Raw genomic sequence first — 19,226 nt, forward strand, 5'->3', positions numbered from 1 at the left:
ATTTTATTAGAATCTCAGTAGGAACATCTTTTGGTTCTTGACTGCAGTTATTTTGCATATGCTATAAAGAGAGTTTGTGGATTTTTCTAATAAAAAAGTTGTCCTTCTTATCTCCAGTTTCCTTTAAATATGTGATCTGAGAATTACTTGGATACCACCTGCTACAGACATTTTTCAATTTGTGGAAAGCCGATTTTAGGTCTTAATATTCATAAACAATGGCATAATCTGGTTAACAGGTCTAACGGCGTAATTGTGCACAAAAGGGAAAGAGCTGTGAACGTGAAAGAAATTAAAACTCCCTTTTTGTGATGAAATGTTGATCTTTTCCCTCTAATATCTTTCTGAAGTTCCTTTTTCATTCTGAGTCTGTCCAGATATTGTATCTCTTTTCTCATTAGGCAAATCACTAAGCTGAGATGTGAATATAGTAATTTTCACAACAGATAACTAAGTTTATGCACATTTGAGCACTTGGTTTTCTGTAGATCATTCAGACAAGAAAAATTATTTTAAACTAACTTATATTTGATAGAGCCAGTCAGCTTACCTTTAAGTCTGAGACAAAGCAGTATACTTAAACAGATCATTGGATGCTGTTTGGGTAACCTCACTTCCAATACTGAGAAAAGAGAACAGTGTTTATATACTAACAGCTTACAGTCATTCTTTTTGTCTCAGATGAGAAGGTTTACTTTCAGGTATTGGGAGATACGGGCTTTCATAAACTGGGAACTATGCATCTATATGGTAGATGGATTTTGAGCTCCAGGGATGGTAATTGTCTCCCTGTGCCTATTCCTTTTGCTGGTTGATTGGAAATATTGATTTTGCCTTGTTTAGAATCTAACATTGTCTGTACTAGCTAAGACAGAGAGGTACCGCTCACACAATCACAAATGTCAAGTTATGTTTCACTAAGTGGTTTATGTTAATATATTTTATTTTGTGTTTGCAATGACTATAATATTGTATTTATTCCGTTGCTGTTATCTCAGCCAGAATGTGGTAGCTCAGTGAGTACTGGCAATTCGCTCGCTTGCAACGCGTCACTAAACCTCGAGGTTTCTCTTGATAGCTGGCACAAGCCATTGCTGTGCTGCAGTCACCATCGGAGTTTTCCATTCAGATTCCATGAGGCTGCTTTTGTGAAACTGCTAGCAAATAGATCAAAATAGATCTTCTTTCCCTTGTGAAATAAAATGGCTGTTTCAAGCATACTCAGTGAAAAATTTCACCCCATTTTTAGCTTCGTATTAGGATATTCCTGCTCCAGTGATTAATTGGTAAGTAGGGATGACACCCACGAGGGATGAACATTTCTAAAGATAAAATGTCATTGTCTCACATACTTTTACATTTTCGCACTTCTGTTTTACATGGTACTTAAGCACCGAGAATTAAATTGGAATTGCACTTTACTTCAGAAGCATGTTAGCCAGTAGGCCCCTTATATCAGCTGTTCCTTCTTAGTAGGCGCTTTAATTTCCTTTAATTTCCTCACCTTTCATGAGAAGTGATGCCAAGTGATTTTTCAGCCCTCATTTTTCAAGTAAGACATGTGCTGACAAGAAGATGGGCCATATATTGTGTTAGAAAACGTGTGTGGAGGGGCTTTTAATTCTTTACAGGAAGCTCAGCAGCGTGTGGCACTTCACTGGCTTTTGTTGGCTAAAATACACCCGCTGTACATATCATCCTGTGACAGCATCATTTGGAAATAGTCAGTTTGCCAAGAGTATAATGATTCTTAATCTCTGACTGCCATGCTAGCTAGCTTCCTGAAAGTTCAGGTAGTAAGCTGAATCTTGGCCTCGACTCTATGTGTCCCCAGGAGGTGCCATTAAACTCCCCATGTGGCTCATGGTAGGATTGAGAAGCAGTTGAAAAACTTGTTCAGACAGTAAAGGGTAATGACAACCTCATCTCCTCAAAGGGCTTAACTAAATGTTTTATTTTTTATTCATGACTCTAGTCAACTTTCAAAGTGACCTTTTTGTTATAAGCATATTCTCAAAGGATCTTCACTGTCTAGGGTACCAACAAAGAGATGATGGAATGTTTGATTTAGTGGCTATAATGTACTTAGACAAGTGTAAAGTCCTATGAACACCTGAAACCCTATGATGCTTATCAGGACTGGTGTAAGATAGTGGTTTAAAGTTCATATGTGTGATTGGTACCTGGGGTGGGGGTTGGTTTGCCTGCTGACATTCACAGCAAAACTAATCCAGAAAGCTGCCTTCTGGGTGTGCTTCTGGCATTAATCACGTGCTCTTGATCAGTCTTCATGTGGAACTCACTTTTAGCGTGTTTGTTCTCATAATAGGAAGAGTAGGGATGTTGCTTTTATCACAGCGGTCTGTTGCAGTCATCACCTAGTGGCATAACCTCAGCTAAAACAAGGTAATGTGCTAGATGCTGATTGTGCAGAATAGCACTCAGACTTCTAGCATGTCTAAGCTGCTGTTGAACCTGGCCCTTACCTTTTAACACTTTATTTAGCAATTGTTGTCTCCCTGTTTGACCTCCTTATCTCAGTGAGGCAGAATTATGATAGAACAGTCACCATTAGTTAAGTTTCTAGAAAGCAAGCTTTCCCCATGAGGCAGTCAATGTGGAGTCAGGAATCTCAACAAGATATTTCATGAAAAGAAGTAAGCTGCACTTTTCACATTTCCATCAGAAAAGGTGGTAGAAGAGTAAGCCATTTCAAAGACTGACACATTAACTCTTAGCAGTGGAAATGGTTTGACAAATGCTATGCTGAGCATATATCACTTGGCAACACTGAAACATAGCGCTGTGCTGAGCATTGTAATTGAAAACCTCATTTTATTGTCAGCAACAGTCTGCAGGAATCCACTCTTGATCCAGTCCTCTATCTAGAGGCAATCTCCTCTCCAGCTTTGTTGATTAGAAGAAATTGTTCCACTGAACCCCACTATTATGTGGCAGCAAATCCCTCTGCTTCCAGGTCAGCAGACACCGGTCATGGAAAAAGAGATTCTTCTTCTGGGTTCTAATAATGAAGAGTTTTTCATCATTTATTTTTAACAGCTAGAGGAGACTGACCAGATGCTCAAAGTAATGCACTAGAATACAAATAGTATATGGAAATAACTTGTGAAATAACTTGTGTATTCTTGTGGGAGTTTGTGGGATAGAATTTTTTGTGTGCTAGTTTTCTCTTAGGTTCAACTGTGCAAATACTTATAATTCTAGAGCAGGTATTCTCATTGTTCCTAGAAGGCTTGTTAGTGCTCCTAGCACTAACCTTTTGTACCTACTTCTTTCCTCTTCTTGTTTTCACATCGTGGTTGTTCCAGGCCCTGTACAAAAAAAATGTGATGATTTTGTGTATCCAGTAACCTATTCCTGGAGCTCACTTTCATATTTCAGTGACTTCCTAGCATGTCATCTTTACCATTTGTCCCTAACATTGATCTGTACCAGTGGTGGCTGTGATCTCATGTGTTTTGGGGTTATTTCAATGTAGTATCACTACAATAATAGCGATAACAAGATGACCTCAGTGATTTTACCATAGGTGAGATTCTCTGAGATGCCATGTCTCCAGCGCAGATGATGTCATGGCACATTAAACTTTCTTCCAAAGAATGCAGGAAGCAAGATCCAATATAACTAAGAAGTAAACAAGAGTTTACAAACCTAAACCTATTTCACACATCTCTGTCACGTACCAGTAAAAATTTGTAATAAACCAATAAAAAAGTCTTTTATCAGCTTGATGGTGGAAAAAGAATATAAAAATGTAATTTACATTTGGTTTTGTTGTATCAAAGGCATGGTACTGTATACTTTATATGAAAATACTGATTTGTATTCTAACCAAATATATTTATTGGCTGTATTTTTAAAATCGATAAATATATTAGTACATTATTTCCAGCAGAGACAGTAGATGACTAAGAGTCCTGACATCTCTGGACAACATTTACATGCAAATCTGTAACTCTTCCCCAAGGCAAACTGGAACCCATGTTGAAAGACAAACAAGAAAAAAAGTATCTGTGTAAATTTGTGTTTATATATTGCTAAGATGGATATGTAATAAAAATGAAGTTATCACTGATGTATATGACAGATACAGATACTGCGCATATAAATATTGTTCTAACTACTGATATTACTATTCCCTTTGATGTGAACTTTCATATAATGTTTAGAATATTATGCAGTAATCCATTTACCACATCAGGGATAATAACCCAGGACTTAAGTCATTGGTGCTGATGTGTAGGGCTGGGTTAGAATCAGTATTGGATTGAAGAATTGAAGAAAGTACAGGAACAGAGGATTTGATGAAAACAAAAGTGGGGAAAGAATGATGGTAGGGTACCGGATTTGAGTAAGGAAACAAGACAGAGTTGTAACGGATCATTAGGCAAGGCCAGATCAGAAGATGAGTTAAAAATCAGAGGTAATAATAGTAAAATCCAAAATGAGGAACAGGTAGGGATGTCTCAAAGAAACTGCTAAGAAACAGAATTGAGGGCCTAGCCTCAAGGACAGATTGGGGTGTAAGAAAACAAGCGAAGATCATAGTGTGCAACTGCAGGTAGATGGCATCTCGAGCAGGAAAAAAAAATACAGGTGAGATTGAATGAAATACGTGCGGAGGGAAAAAGGGCCGACCCATGTTAGACTCTTAGTTGTTGGAGAGATGCGTTCCGTCTGTCTGAACTAAAATGTGCCATTTTCTGAACTATGATATTCAAATTCTTAATAATGGAAAAGATAATATAAAGGAATAATAAATAAAGGAAATAATAAAGGAAAGAAAAGCATATCCTGCTATGCTTCTGTGTTCAGTACAAGCAGGATGATGATTGAATCTTTTAGTGAAAATGAAATATTTTTCAGTCTACTGAGTAGGATCTTGACCAACATTTTGTTGTGAGAAATAGTTGTAAACCTCCAAGCCTGTGGATGTGCATTCATGAGGTTTAAGAGAGGTGACTGAAAGAGTCTGCCAAGAGTGGCAGCAGTGCTGTTATCATTCCAACATCAAGGAAGGCAGATAGACTAAACCGGATTATTATGAACTAATTTACTTTGACATCAGTTTGGGGTTAGTGAAACAGAGACGTGGGATTTCAAGATTTAAAGAATATAATTGCAATATGAATCTAATTAATACAGTTAACACATTAATACAGTTTTTAAAACTATGTCCTAAAGAAAGATTAGAAATTTGATCGGCCAAGGCAATTCTTTGACTACAGCAGATTCTTGTGAAGGATTTAGCTTGTAAAGCTGAACAGCATTCTCATTAGAAAATGAGTTTCAATAAAGCAAATGCTTAAGAAGAGCAACTGCCTGATAGGTCTTGGGCAATAATTGTCGACAAGGGCATTTCTGTGAGCTCTGCAGAGATCTGACCTAGAACCACTCAATGTTTTCCTCAGTTATTTGGAAGCAAATACACAAGCATTTCTAAGTAAACTTTGTTAGATGACCTGGAAGCTGATGTGAAGGCAGTGAAAACACAGATGTCCTGGATCACTTAATAAACTGTGCCCTTGTGCAGTGTATCTGACAGCAACTTGAAGCAGAGTTGCACATCTGTGAGTAAGGCTTGCCGGATCATAGAATCATAGAATCATAGAATGATTAAGATTGGAAAAGACCTCTAATATCATCTAGTCCAATCATCTACCTACCACTAATATTGCCCATTAAACCACGTTCCTAAGTGCTACATCTACCCTTTCCCTAAACACCGCTAGGGACGGTGACTCCACCACCTCTCTGGGCAGCCTGTTCCAATGTCTCACCGCTCTTTCAGATAAGAAATTTTTCCTAATATCCAACCTGAACCTCCCCTGGCACAGCTTGAGGCCATTCCATCTTGTCCTATGACTGTTACCTGGGAGAAGAGGCCAGCCCCTACCTTGCCACAGCCTCCTTTCAGGTGGTCATAGAGAACAATAAGATCCCCCTTGAGCCTCCTCCACACTGAACAATCCCAGTTCCCTCAGTCACTCCCCATAAGACTTGTGTTCCAGACCCATCACCAGATGGACACTTCCCATCAAGTTGGTGTTGCCTGTGAGCTTACTGAGGGTGCGCTCAATTCCCACATCCAAATCATGAATAAAGATATTAACCAGGACAGGCCCCAATACCGACCTCTGGGGAGCACCACTTGTGACCAGTCACGAGCTGGATTTAGCTCCATTCGTGACCACTCTCTGGGATATGCCGTGCTTTGTGGTTATGGTTATGGGAGGAGATAAAAAGGAGTGAACGTTGTTTTTACAGAAAGCTGTCTGCGGTGAAAAATGTCTGACATAATGTAACTGAAGTGCACTGTCAGTTTCAGTACTATATCCAAAAGGCCTAGAAGAAGTCTTGGGCTTATACATGCAAGAATAAGAGTTCACTTCTTTAAACTGCTGAATGCAGTTCTGGGGTTGGTAGTTTTAAAGAGATGTTAAAAATGAGTGTAGATAACATGCCTCAAAATGATTTGAGGCAGAATGGGAAAAAGCAAGGTACACCGTTGTAAAAAGATGCTTATGGGGCAAACTGCCAGAGGAAGTAGCAGATTCATTTTTCTCTTATTTTCTTCTGATTGCATCTGGATACTTCTTGGGAAAATGTGTTTTAAATCAGCACATTGCTATAAGTTACTGTGTGAACTGTCATGGCTTTTAATATGTTATGGCCAGTATATAACAGTGGCAATCTATTGCCTGATTTTAGCCTTCACCAGAACTATTGTAATTTAAGGTCTCATATCTAATGTGGGGTTTGCTCCGGAGCTCCAGCTGCTGTATGCACGAGGAGTCCAGCTCCTCATCCTCAGTGGATTCAGGGGCTCTTCTTACCCAGCACTGCAGCATTTCTGGGTGATCTTGTTGTTAAGTAAAGGCACTGTGTCTAAAACACTGGCAATTAAGAAACTGAGCGGATGTTTTCTGAAGGAACTTTACCTAATATTTTCTGTGAGGATGTTCACATGTGCACAGTTAGGTCTTTAAAATAGGTAAAAAAATCACTGGAGCAATTTTAAAGATAATCCTGAAGACTGCGACTGGGTGAGAAATAAATAGGAGCCAACTGACAGTGCAGTGCTAATTGAGACTTAACATGGAGAACACATTGGTAAGGGAGAAAGGATTTCTGGTAACCTATAGCTAACAGTAAGTGGTGGTAAGCAGGTTAACCCTTTGTAATCTTCACAGCTTGATTGATTTCCTTCCTTTCTTGTTTTCTTCTTCAGATTGGTTCTTTACAACCAAACAAGAAGAGTTACTGCATGCATTTGCTGTTTTTATTTGAGAGATAAATTAAAAAGTGACGCTTTTATAATCAAGCAGAACTGTCTGAAATTTCTATTCTCTGTGCAGTCATATCTGTTTTATTACGCGCTAGCTTTTATTGAACTCCAGTTTTTTATTTCATTCTCGCATTACTTGATTTTTTTGTGTGTGATTTTCAGCAGTTTTGTTGTTAGTTTTCTGGTGAGGGCTATCAGTTAGTTAGAGAAGTTTCACTGCTTTTATGTTTGCCTTTATCAACTGTTTATCCAATGGAAGTGGAAATGATTTTGCTGTAATTTACTGGTGCCTCTGATAAAACTTTTTATTTCAGCTGGTATTACTGCTGTCCAGTCTATATGCACTTTTATAGCCCTTTATACCTACCTATGGTGCAGTGTTGAAAATGGTTGTGATGAGATTTCATTTGAAATTCTTTTCACTAAAATTAACTTTTTCTTAAAAAGTATAACTTGAAAATCAGAAGATTCTTCTGTATATGATACAAGATTTCTCAGTCCTGCATTTCAACTCTTTCTTCCATCCGTACAAGAAATGTCTTGCTGTTAAAGCTGGGATCAGATTTAGCTCATGTTTATGCAAGTCTCATAAAAACAGTTTGGTGAAGGCTTTATTCTGTGCCCAACTACATAAGTGTTTTAACTCCACAAATCTGATACACAGATCAGTTAGAATCAAATATCCCAGTAAAAAATATCTTGTATTTTTTTCATTTTATTATACTTGGTTGGAGAAATGGGGAAAAAAACTATCATCTGAAGTGAAGTATGCAGCAGCATGAACAGTAAATACAGTTACTTAGGATAGTGATCATTTCAGTTGCTCCAACTTCATCTAAGCAGTAATAATAAAAGCAAGGATGTTAACTTTCTTCATAGTTTTGCCAGATGTTTTAAGAAGCTCCACTCCAGTGCTAGATGTAAACAGTAGTATTTGTTACATTGATTAGAGAGCAGTGATTCCCCAAATCCTTTTTATTATCCATGTAGCCTACTTATGAATTTAGAATCAAATGGGTTTTTTCAATCCTACAGTTATATGTCTTGCAACAAACTACTGTTCTGTGATGGCAAATAGATGCAGAAGTAAAAAGGGAGCAAATCCTAAACACAGTGCTGTAAGTATGGTTTCCCTTGAAATGAAAAAGAGAATATTTGTTGCCTATTCATGTATGTACACCCAGGTCTCTTCCTCCATTCTGCTTCAATGTATAGTTTAGTGGGATTTTTTGCATGTTAAACATGTATTTGGGAGTTATTCAGGAAAAATATATGGGGCCACAGAGTCCAGGACTCTTCAAAGGCTGTTACATGTAAGTACTGAAAGGAGATACCACAGTTGTGGAAGAATGTAATTTTGGCATGGTTATGCATGCAAATTCTGGCTCCTAAAATACAAGCAAGTTTTAATTACCAAAGCTGAAACTGTGATTTAACAGTTTTTAGTTACCCTTCAACTGGATACAATTTCCAAGTGAAATTCTGAATTTTAGTTTTGATTATTACAAATTGTCTGCTGTTCGTTTCCTAGCTGTCCCAACATTAGATTTACTCTAATGTTGACTTTAAAAAAGGCAAGGTGTGCAGGGATTGACAGCGATGATCCTGAATACAAATTATATCAAGCAAATTGATACAAGATAAAATTACCAAATCAACCTTTTTTATTCTATATTTTATGGAATACCTAATGTATGTTTGGCAGTAATTTACTCTTGCACATGAATTTTTGACAGTTTCGATTCTTCTGGCTTATTAATCAATGTAGTCAGCACCAGAGCAATTTTTATGAGACTCACTAGTCATCAAAAATTTATTACAAGATAAATCAAAGAAACAACTAGCATCTTAATAAGGTGAGCAAAGTAGCATGTAAAAAATCATTCAAGTCTACATGATTTTGACACTTGTATATTGCATTTACTGCTCAGGTCAAATGTTTTGTTTGTACTTTCATTAAAATAATCATCAGGGACAAAATTGCTTCCTTTTGTGCTAGGTCTTTCTTTCTTGAATTTTTCGTATCTAGGTACGTGTATTTCATGTTTGCTCTATTCCGGCAAGCGTTGAGCATCTGTGTAAAACGTAATGAAGAATGTATATTAAACTCTAAAACTTGTGGAATTAGTTGCAATCAATACTTTGCACTTTAGGAGTAAGGCAGGACAGAAGATTATTGAGAGCAGTATCAGCATATGGTTGTATAAGGAATTCTGATGTTTGTTCCAACTCAACCTGTAGTGTTGTATTTGATACAGAAATGTTTATATTTTCTGAAAATATTACACACTTTTCATTTGGTATTTAGAGAAGGAATAATTTCCTAGTCATGCTTGTTTGTGGATGCCATTGATAGCCTAGTAAAACCAGAGCTGTGTGCTTCCCAAATCCACCTCTTGATTAAAGGCAAACGCTCATTTTGCTGAGCAACTCTTGCATTTAAAATATGTACTGGTTGAGTATCCTGCTCAGTCTGCCCTGTGCATGAGCAGCTGGCTTCCCTGGCCCAGGAACTCTGGCAAATGATGGACCCGAGCCACTGTGATGCAGTAGAATGTGCTGGTGATAGAACATGCTGGTGACACCATGGGGTGTAGGTGTTCCCTTCCCCTTGCCACTGCTGAGAGTCCTGGGTGTGAATATGTCAGTGGAAAAAATCCTTGTGCAAGCTGGTAGGCCTAGCTTCATAGGAGGGTGAATATTCTGGAGAACAATGAAAACAGAAAATTGAGTTGTTTAATGAGGCCTGGCTTTGTCTCAGTACACAAATGTAGGCACTTGAAGCAAATGCAAGGAGAACAGAATGTTCACCTGAGGTTGTCTCTGTAGACAAGGAGGCAACTTGGGGGTCAAAGCAGTTTGCTGAAAAAATGAATCCTGGTCTGGAGACTCAGAGAGGGCCCATGGCCACCACTCTGCAGGCAGTAGGTTACTGGAGTACTGGAGTGATACCTGTCTGGAGCTCCCACTCCTGTGCTCCAGCCAGCTCTGCTCCTCTTTTAACCATCTAGCAGGGATCCTCATGGAGTCAAAATGTCTGGAAACTAACCACTTCTTTTTTGGCAAGAATAGTTTTAATCTGAATCACCTCCTTGAACTGTCTTAGCACCTGAGAGCCTGTGCTAGCCCAGGGGGCAGAAGTACATGGCCCAGGAGAAGGCAGCATCAGCTGGGGTCAGTCTGAGGTGGAGAAGGAGAACCTAGGTTCTTGTGTGCATTTTTCACTTTCTGCACCAAATGAAGCAAAGTTCCTATGAGCAGAAAATGAGTACTTTTAAGAACTTTATGTTTAAAAACTCACCAACACTGGCAAACTCATGGGAAGACTGGATTTCTCTATGTGCTGCAAATACAGGGAAGGAAAAGCCTCATATTGCGCTGAGTACATTTCACATGAATCTGCTGGTGTTGAAAATACACAAGACTCATTAGTGGAGTTCTTGCAGCTAGCTTTCACACATTTTGCCTAATAAGAAAATAACTGAAAGGAGATTGAATTATTCTGTGTTAATAACCAGAAAGGATGTTTCTAGAGGGCTACTAAGCAATTCAGAACAGTGAATAATACAGAAAAGAAACCCCATTGTTCCCTCTTCTACCCAATGCGTGCTTGTACAGGAGAAACGTATTTAACTTCACAATCATCTTTTTCTGTGTTTGTAGTCTTAAATAAGACTGCAAATAGGTCTATGTATGGATTGAACAGCTTACAAAAATGCTTTTGTCTTGTAACTCTTAATGTTTATCTCCCTCATCTGATTCCAATTCAAGTGAGTTATGGCTGGAAATGATTGCTGTGGGTTATTGCATTGCGTTTATGTAAAGTGTGAGAGAGTACTTTAAGAGGCAGTTACCTACTTGTTATATCACAAATAAAAAGCAACTGAATAAAGTGGGCTTTTTTTTTTTTTTTGGTACTGTAAAGGTGTGGTGGTTTCAAAACCGATAATAACGTCCAATAATTTATGCTTATATCTGACTGCAGCTGCACATTTTCTTTAATTCTCTTAACTAGTTTATCTGGAAGCCTGTTAAGTGTGTGTGAATCTTGCTTTCAGGGGTAGATTTTTATCTTCTCTTTGAGACAGATCTTTGAAACATGAATGTTCCAAGGTACGTATAATTAATATGTCAAAATAACTATCCATCTCTCTGTGTATCTTTTGTATGGCTGTAGCCTTGTAGCATTTGCATTCTGAGAGGCCTAATCTTCTCTGGTCTTGATTTGAAGGTGAAATGGGGTTTGAAGTTGTCCATGTTTGGAAGAGCTCTGTGGTCAAATACATAAAACTATTGTTAATTGATTTGTTACTGAGAATTAAAGGCTGTGATTTGGATAGCGGCCCAGGAGGCTTGCATGAAACACATACATACATCAGAGTACTCCTGAGGTAAATTTGGAAGTTTCCACTGGATGAATAGTGAAGTGGGAATTTGAGATCCAAGTCTTTCTCTAAATCGGAGTGGAATCAGTAAGGTATCAAGGTAGATGCTAGCATCCCTGTTGTGCGTCTGTCACACATTTCATATGTGGCTTTAATAACTTCCACACTGTGATTTTTCAGGTTTCTCAACATAACTATAGCTTAAGGGGTTTGGGGCTCCCAAAAGTCATACCTGAATATATTACTGAATATATATGTATATTAAACAAAAATGTATATGCATTTTACAGTGGAGATTCTGCAGTTAAGATGACTGGCACCAAATCAACCAGACACAAGCAAACCAATTTTAGAGTACACGGTTTCTGTTTGTGCAGTTCTCAGAGCTGCTCTTATGAGTAGTGTGCAAGTGGGAACAGATGATATTTTCTTTTTTTGAGGTTGTCTCCTGTACCCTGCCTTTTTTTTAGAGGCTAATGAGGCTGCATTCTGATGATATGTTTAGATACTTATACTTGATCTAATTCATCTGAGGTGGTGTTTACTGTGATACTGGAAGAGTTGGTTCAAAAAGTGGTTTTGCACAATCATAGAATCACAGAATGGCTTAGGTTGGAGGGGAACTTAAAGCCTGCCCAGTCCCAACCCCTGCCACAGGCAGGGCTACCCCCCACCAGCTCAGCTGCCCAGGGCCCATCCAACCCAGCCTTGAGTACCTCCAGGGATGGGGCACCCACAGCTCTGGGTAGCAGTGCCAGTGCCTCACCGTTCTCTCAGTAAAAAATTTATTTGTAACATCTAACCTAAATCTCCCCTATTTTAGCTTAAAGCCATTCCCCCTTGTCCTATCACTGTCAGACCACGTTAAAAGCCAGAAGGCCATGATGAGATCTCCCTGGAGCCTTCTAGACTCCAGGCTGAACAAGCCCAGCTCCCTCAACCTTTCTTTTAAAAGAGAAGTGCTCCAACCCTCTGCTCATCTTTGTGGCCCTTCTCTAGACCCAATCCAACAGCTCCACATCCTTCATGTGCTGGGTGCCTCAGGGAGAAAGTAATGTATGTATTGTTCAGTAGCTGCATCTGTTAACTCAGTTTTTTTCTCTTCTAGGAAGAAAGATTTAGGAAACAGCAGGCATTGCAGTGTAGGCTGTAGAATTCTAGTGGTATGAAAAAATACAAATGGAATTAACGTTTGTACAAAATAATTTTCATAGTTAAACTACTCAGATGATCAAAATGAATCATGGGAAGAACTGATGAAAAATGCAGATATTGCAGAATCCAAATTATTATATTCATGGAGATAATAATTATTTAATTGTAGATATACACATTATAGGCTAAAAATGTATTGCAGGTTTACAACAGACTAGATATTCAGTGTGGCAGAATGTAGTCTTTGCATATTTATTAAAATTATTCATAACTGGTTGCTACCTAGATGACCTACTCTATGCTTATGTCTTGCTTCACTACATTATCTTAACCATTTTATCATGGCATTATAATGGAAGTTTGTCTAAGTTTTATAATGATCCATGGAGCCTTTTCCAAACCCCATATCAGTGTCTTTTCAAAACATGTATTTACAGTTTCCATTTAAGCATACTTTCAGAGGATTTAGTAGCAATACATATTTTCAACATATAATTGTTCCATTTTCTTAAAGAAAATGTTATGTAGATGAGAAGGACATACACATTTAAAAAGTTTGAATATGTATTTAATTCAATTTTTTGTGCCTATCCGTTTTCCAGCTTCCAACTATAAATTGCTTCTTTTAAAGGTATCATAGGTTGGCAAAACATATTCTTACTGCAATTTCATAAACTTCCACATAGATGTCCCAGAAAAATTATAAAAATCAATTATTTATATAGTGTGGGTGTGATGCCTCACAGTTGTTTCTCCTGGGTTTTTCAGGGTAACAAGACTCTTTTCTGAAACAAAAACCACAGGAGAAGGTTTTCCACCAACCTGATGCACAGTTAGTGTAATTTTAAGATAGCTACAGTTACTTTATAAGGTGTCTGTTCCACAAATCCATTGGCTAGATTGTGTCCACAGTTAAGACATCTTCATTTACACTGGAATTCAAAACAAAAAGTCTGCCCGTAGCAATATCCAGAAAATAAAAAAGCATCTTGTGTATTTTGTTTTCTTACCATGTATTTTTTTTTAAGTAATTTTGAGGAGCAGCAGAAGAAAAAAACTGGTTTTCAGAATGCAAAAATTTACCTCTGGACATTTCCATGTTAGGAGTATAGAAAGTTACATGTTGTTTGGGGCTTCTTTTGTAAAGTCAAAGGAGCCTAACATTGTAGTTGAAATGTTTTGCTTTATGGTGAGTACCTTAGAGATGGACTGTAGTGCTATTTGCATGGTAATGTAGCATTATGGCCAAAATAAATCAAAAAGCAGCATAATTTCCAAAATAAGTCAGAATCTATTAGAGGCCAATGAAATTTTATGAAAACCATCAAATGGACACTTTCCATTTGATTAAGTACATCTTGGTGAGGAATAAAGGTGCAGTCCCTCTTTATACACTGTTACTTCGTATCTTGCCATTTAATTTCTCTTCTTCAATGTTTGTGTCTGTTGTACCAAAGTTTTGGGGACTACCTCTCCTGTATTAACTTTTCAGCATGATAATGTGAGAAAGCATCGTACAAGTTCAAGTTGGTGGGGCAGCAATGAAAGCATGTGCTATCAGACTTCCTTTTTTCTTGGGCAGAACAAAACTCCTCTCACAAATTACCAGTGCGCTTCTTACCAGCCTAAGATTGGCATCTCGTGGTGGTCCATGTGTGCTTCTCTAAAATGGTGTGATAATAATTATAAGTTCCCAGATTGTGTTATCTGTAAGTTTATTCATAGCAAATAGACTAGACAGTTATCTGAAGTGACTGGATTCCAAAAACTTAGAGCTTGGTAACAGCAAATGATTTGAGAGAGGGTCATCCAGCAACATAGCTGAGCAGTATGTGGAGAAGTGCCTCAAACCCCGTGTCAGAATGGATATACACTACCAATAGCAAAGAGGGTTTTTCTCTTTATGCAGTCCAATGAGCCTCACTGATCTGTTCTGCCAGCACAAGCAGTGTAGATAAAAGACTAGGGACTTTCTGTGAGTTTTGTAATTGGAAGGAGGTTCCCTTTGGGAATCCAACACAAGAAGAGGTAGGTTGGCTGTAAGGTACTGCAAGACTAATATGGGTTTGTGCTTAAAGGCTGAGAGTGAGCCAGTGCATTAATTGCTTTGCGAAGTGTCTGCAAGCAGTGATGCTTCATAATGCTTGTGGGGTTCCGGGCTGTGGCAGGCTGGGGCTGTCTGTCAGTACAATTGTTTGGGGGATGAAAGATGGATCATTTGGAAAGCTTAACCTTTCTTTTCTCCGTTGGAGAGCACACAGCCCTTTTCCTTCCCAAAACAGCAGGACGTCAGTTTTACCAGGAGAGCTTGAAAAACTTCCAGCCTTTGCCTTTATATTTAAAACCAAAATAATAACCAATTTATGCCAATAACTAGCTTTCGTCAGTCCTTCTGTAAACAGCAGCCAATGAGCTATTGTAATCAATTTTATTATAACCTTTGCTGTACTGTGAACCTACCCCATGGAGGGGAAATTCTTAATGCTATTGCAGTCTGAGAAACTTTTTGAGTCAGTAAAGAATAACACTTGTTCAAACTTTGGGCCTTGTTCCTGAAGTCTAATTTAATGTAATTGTTATTTATGGCATTACAGAGTGGTAAACAACTTCTTGTGCCTGCTGGGGGTTTTGCTGCTGTTAGTTTGTTGGGTGGTTGGTTTTTGTGTTGCTTTTTTCCCACCTAATGATGCCAACAAAAGTGACCTGGTGGTTTCCCTTTAATTAAAATGAACCTATCTGAATTAGTGTATGAAAATCACGGGATACAGCACTAATTGGAGTTTAGGCAACTGCTTCCCTAACCTCTCACGGTGAAACTTCTAAACAAAACATTGCAGTTTTTATTTAGTAGTTTGAAAGATTTTCATAGCTAGATATAAAATAATGATTCTTGACCTTTCAGGACAAATACATAGCTCCTTTTTTCCTAAATAAAACCTTGACAACATCATTCATTTGTGGCTAGCCTTACCTGTGGTTTCCCTGCTTCAACTCCTGGTTTCTGCAACAAGCGTCCCACGGACATGAGAAAGAGTTAAAGGGAGGATCTGTGAAGCCCAGCAGCCCCCCACAGGACATGCCAGGAGAAGGAGGTTGGAGAGAAGGCACCAGTCTGGCTGTCTGCTCCCCTTCTTCTCTCCCAGTATCTAGAGCTGGATGACAGGTGATAGAAAGCGCTTCTCTGGCTGTTCCTTCTATTGTCTGTGGACTCATATCCCAATAATTTATCTCATTCTTCTTTGGAACATCTGAGACTGATTGCCATGGTGATCCCTTCTACTAATGACTCCTGGAAATTCACAGTCTGCTGTGGAAAGTCCTGTGTTTTTTTTTTTTTCTGTTTGAAGAGATTATTTTGACCCGTTGTGGGCCAAGCATGAGAATGAGTTGATTATATTTAAGGTCGAATTGTTCTGCTAATACACAGAGACAGTGGCATAGAAATGTCATTGTGACATTGTGTGTCATGACTGAACTAGCTGTAACTTCAGGTGAGGCAACATAAGGCAGAAGTGAACAGAGGTGGGAGCTAAGAGCCACTGTTTCATACAAAAGTAATCCACTGTGTATCAGGTGGATCACTGCATCTTACCCATGTGTGTGCTGGAAAGGTGGTTTGTGAGGGGCAGGGAGCTATACAGGAAAGAGAATGAAGAATTATGTGGCATGAGCTCAGGATCTTGTGGTGTGATGGCAGGTGAAGGGAACAGTGAGGATCATGTGGCCTTGTTGAGCTGCACTGGGAACCTACAAGCAGGGGGAATATCTCTGCAGTATTACAGTCAGTTAATCCTGTGTGACACCATGCACTAAAGGAATTTGCTTGAGTATGATGAATACTTGCTTTACTGAAAACCAGATCAAGAGTAAAGCAACTGATAACATTTACAGTTTTCTTTCATCTCTAGGATATGATTGTGTATATTCTGGAAGCTCAGAACTCAGATGTTTGTCAGGGAAGCACAGGGGTAGTAAAGAATTCTGACAGTGTTAATGGCTTTTAAGTACAAAAGTCTGGGTGTCCTAATTGAACTAGGAGAAGTGCTGAAGGTTGCCATTTTGGAGGAAAGCACTCCTGCATAGATTTTGAACACCAATTATCAATCTACACTGCAGTAGACTAGATCAAAATCAATATTTCTGCCTGGAATTCACACAGCCTCTTTGAGAGAAGAGATTAATATGGTTACTGTTTGACTCTATGTTCTCAATCAGCTAAGTATGTGCACTTGTCATTCATATTTTGTTTTTAGCTTGTTGTTCTGACAGAAAAGTCTCTGAGGAATGAAAGGAGAGCCAGTTTGAAGAGTAAGTGATGTAGCATTTACATATTTTCACACTGTTAGGGAAGCCGGCTGTTAGACTTTGAACATTATTTATTCATTTGATGCTGCTATTTGTTACAGACCTCTGAAATATGTTACTGACAGTAACTAAACCATCCGTCTCGCCTTAGGATTTCTACTGATTGCTAATTTTGTGACTAAGTGGTGCAAGAGGATCAAAATGTGTTACAGCTAAAAAGATGGGTTTCTATTAAGGTTTTTTTCCTTAATACCTTGCTTGCATGGAGAGTGCAAGAGAGGTTTGTGTTTTTTTTAATGCTGACACATGCACTGTAAAAAACATCATGTTGTAGGTCTTGCAAATCGTACAGATCACTTAAGTTTGCGCTGCTGTGTTCTAAAATCATGCAAATGAGCTTGCTATCATGGTTGTTTCCCCAGTGGGTGGTAATACAACCATCATATTCAAAGAAGTTGAACCAACCAACTCTAAAAGCAATTACTGGCAACACTGATTTTTCCATTAATTGGCTAAGCCTTTTCTAAGCCAAATCTCTAAGGACAGCATCTGAAATGCATTATTGCTTTTATTGCTGTTACGATTACTAGATTTTGGATGCTACCGAAATATCCTGGATGATATTCAAATACAAGACAGTTCTGATCTTAAGAAGAAGGAGTCTGAAAGACAAAACAGTGTCAAAGAGAATAAACGTTTGCCGAGTAATCTCATGATTATTGTTCAATAGCTACTTTGATGTTTCACAGTATAAATAGGACCCCATTGAAAATGTTGAAGTATAAGGGAGTAATTGCTTTCCATAGCGTGATGGGAGAGGTTTGTCCATACCATGGGTTAGTGGAAGAACATCAGGAGTTTGCAGCTTGGTAAACGGGACAATGAAGCTAACATCATTGATAGGGCAGATGAAATGGCATTGGCAGGAAAAGAGAGATGGTCTTTTTGTGTCAGTTTGGAGTTGGGCAACTGGAGAGACAAAAGGAAACTTGAGCACAATGCAGTGAAGAAAGGTAAACTATTTTCGGTATCTTCTGGAATAAATCAGAGAGGAGTGATGCATTCGGAGGGAAGTGATGCTCTTTGCTATCTGGGCAGCTGGCAATGGCCAGACCTTCAGCTCTGTGGAGTAAACAACAGAATTCAAAATCTGTTTGCTTCTGAATTAGTTTGATTTCTCATGGAAGAATCTGTTATTTTCAGGGCTTTGCAGCAAAACTTAATCCGCCCAAGACTTTATCACATTAACCAACCTATGTTTATTTAATTAAGGCTTTCAGCCCCCTAGAGCGCTGACTCCCTCTCTGTCATTACTATACTTATTGCACTGGGCACTTGAACCAGAGGTGTTGTGTAATTTGCTTAATAGCTATATATTCCCTTACAGATGCCTACACCTGTAGAGCATTCGTTCTCTCACTTTACTAGATCAGATTATTTTTATCTCCATGTAGGAAATTACCCTTCGGAATAAGCATTAATGCTTGAGAACATTTTTGAGTCTTCAGCCTATTCCTCAATCTGAATCTGTGTAAGGAAAACTTAAAGGAAGACAGTGGCTGTTTTTTCTAGAACAGCTAATATTGCTGTAGGCAAGATCAGATCTTTCGGCAGATGACCAAAGTTTTCTAGCAATATTCTTCAACCGCACCTCATACAGTAGGTCAGATCCTCTTTCCTCTACTGCTGCATGTTGCAGAAGTTGGCTCTGTACTGCATGAAAAGTTAAAGCACATCTCCTTCTGCTTGCAAAATAGGACTAGTTGCTAGCTAAGAATAAAGGGAAAAGAAAATGAAGTTACATGACATAGTGAATATCAGGGCAAGGTCTATCAGTGTTTATGCCAGATATTTTTTCTTCTCCTACTTACTGTACTACTTGCCTACTGGCTGTTTAGTCATATAGTTAGTTTGTGTAAGGAACAAATTTGAACAATAATACAAAAATATTGAACTCAAATTGACTTCTGTCATCATTGGCGTTCCTTTTAATGGCAAACTAGTGCTTGTCAAGTCACGAGGCAAAAGACTGAACCAGATGAGCTCTCACTCTCCACTTAGCCTTAATTTTC

At 38.5% G+C, this 19,226-nt stretch overlaps 1 protein-coding gene across 4 annotated transcripts in view; it reads left to right on the forward strand.

The window, feature by feature from the left end:
- The window catches only part of RSU1 (Ras suppressor protein 1), a 98,629-nt gene that overhangs the window by 42,264 nt on the left and 37,139 nt on the right, over positions 1-19,226 (forward strand). Inside the window, exon 9 of one of the 4 annotated variants that reach the window (XM_021387058.1) lies at positions 8,345-8,402. The exons of the other annotated variants lie outside the window; for them this stretch is intronic. Coding sequence (XP_021242733.1) covers positions 8,345-8,387 — 43 coding nt within the window. The 3' untranslated portion in view covers positions 8,388-8,402. Of the gene's footprint in view, positions 1-8,344; positions 8,403-19,226 lie in introns of those variants that run through there. 4 annotated transcript variants of the gene reach the window in all.

The sequence above is a fragment of the Numida meleagris genome, chromosome 2, assembly GCF_002078875.1.
Source record: "Numida meleagris isolate 19003 breed g44 Domestic line chromosome 2, NumMel1.0, whole genome shotgun sequence".
Taxonomy (NCBI): Eukaryota; Metazoa; Chordata; class Aves; order Galliformes; family Numididae; genus Numida; species Numida meleagris.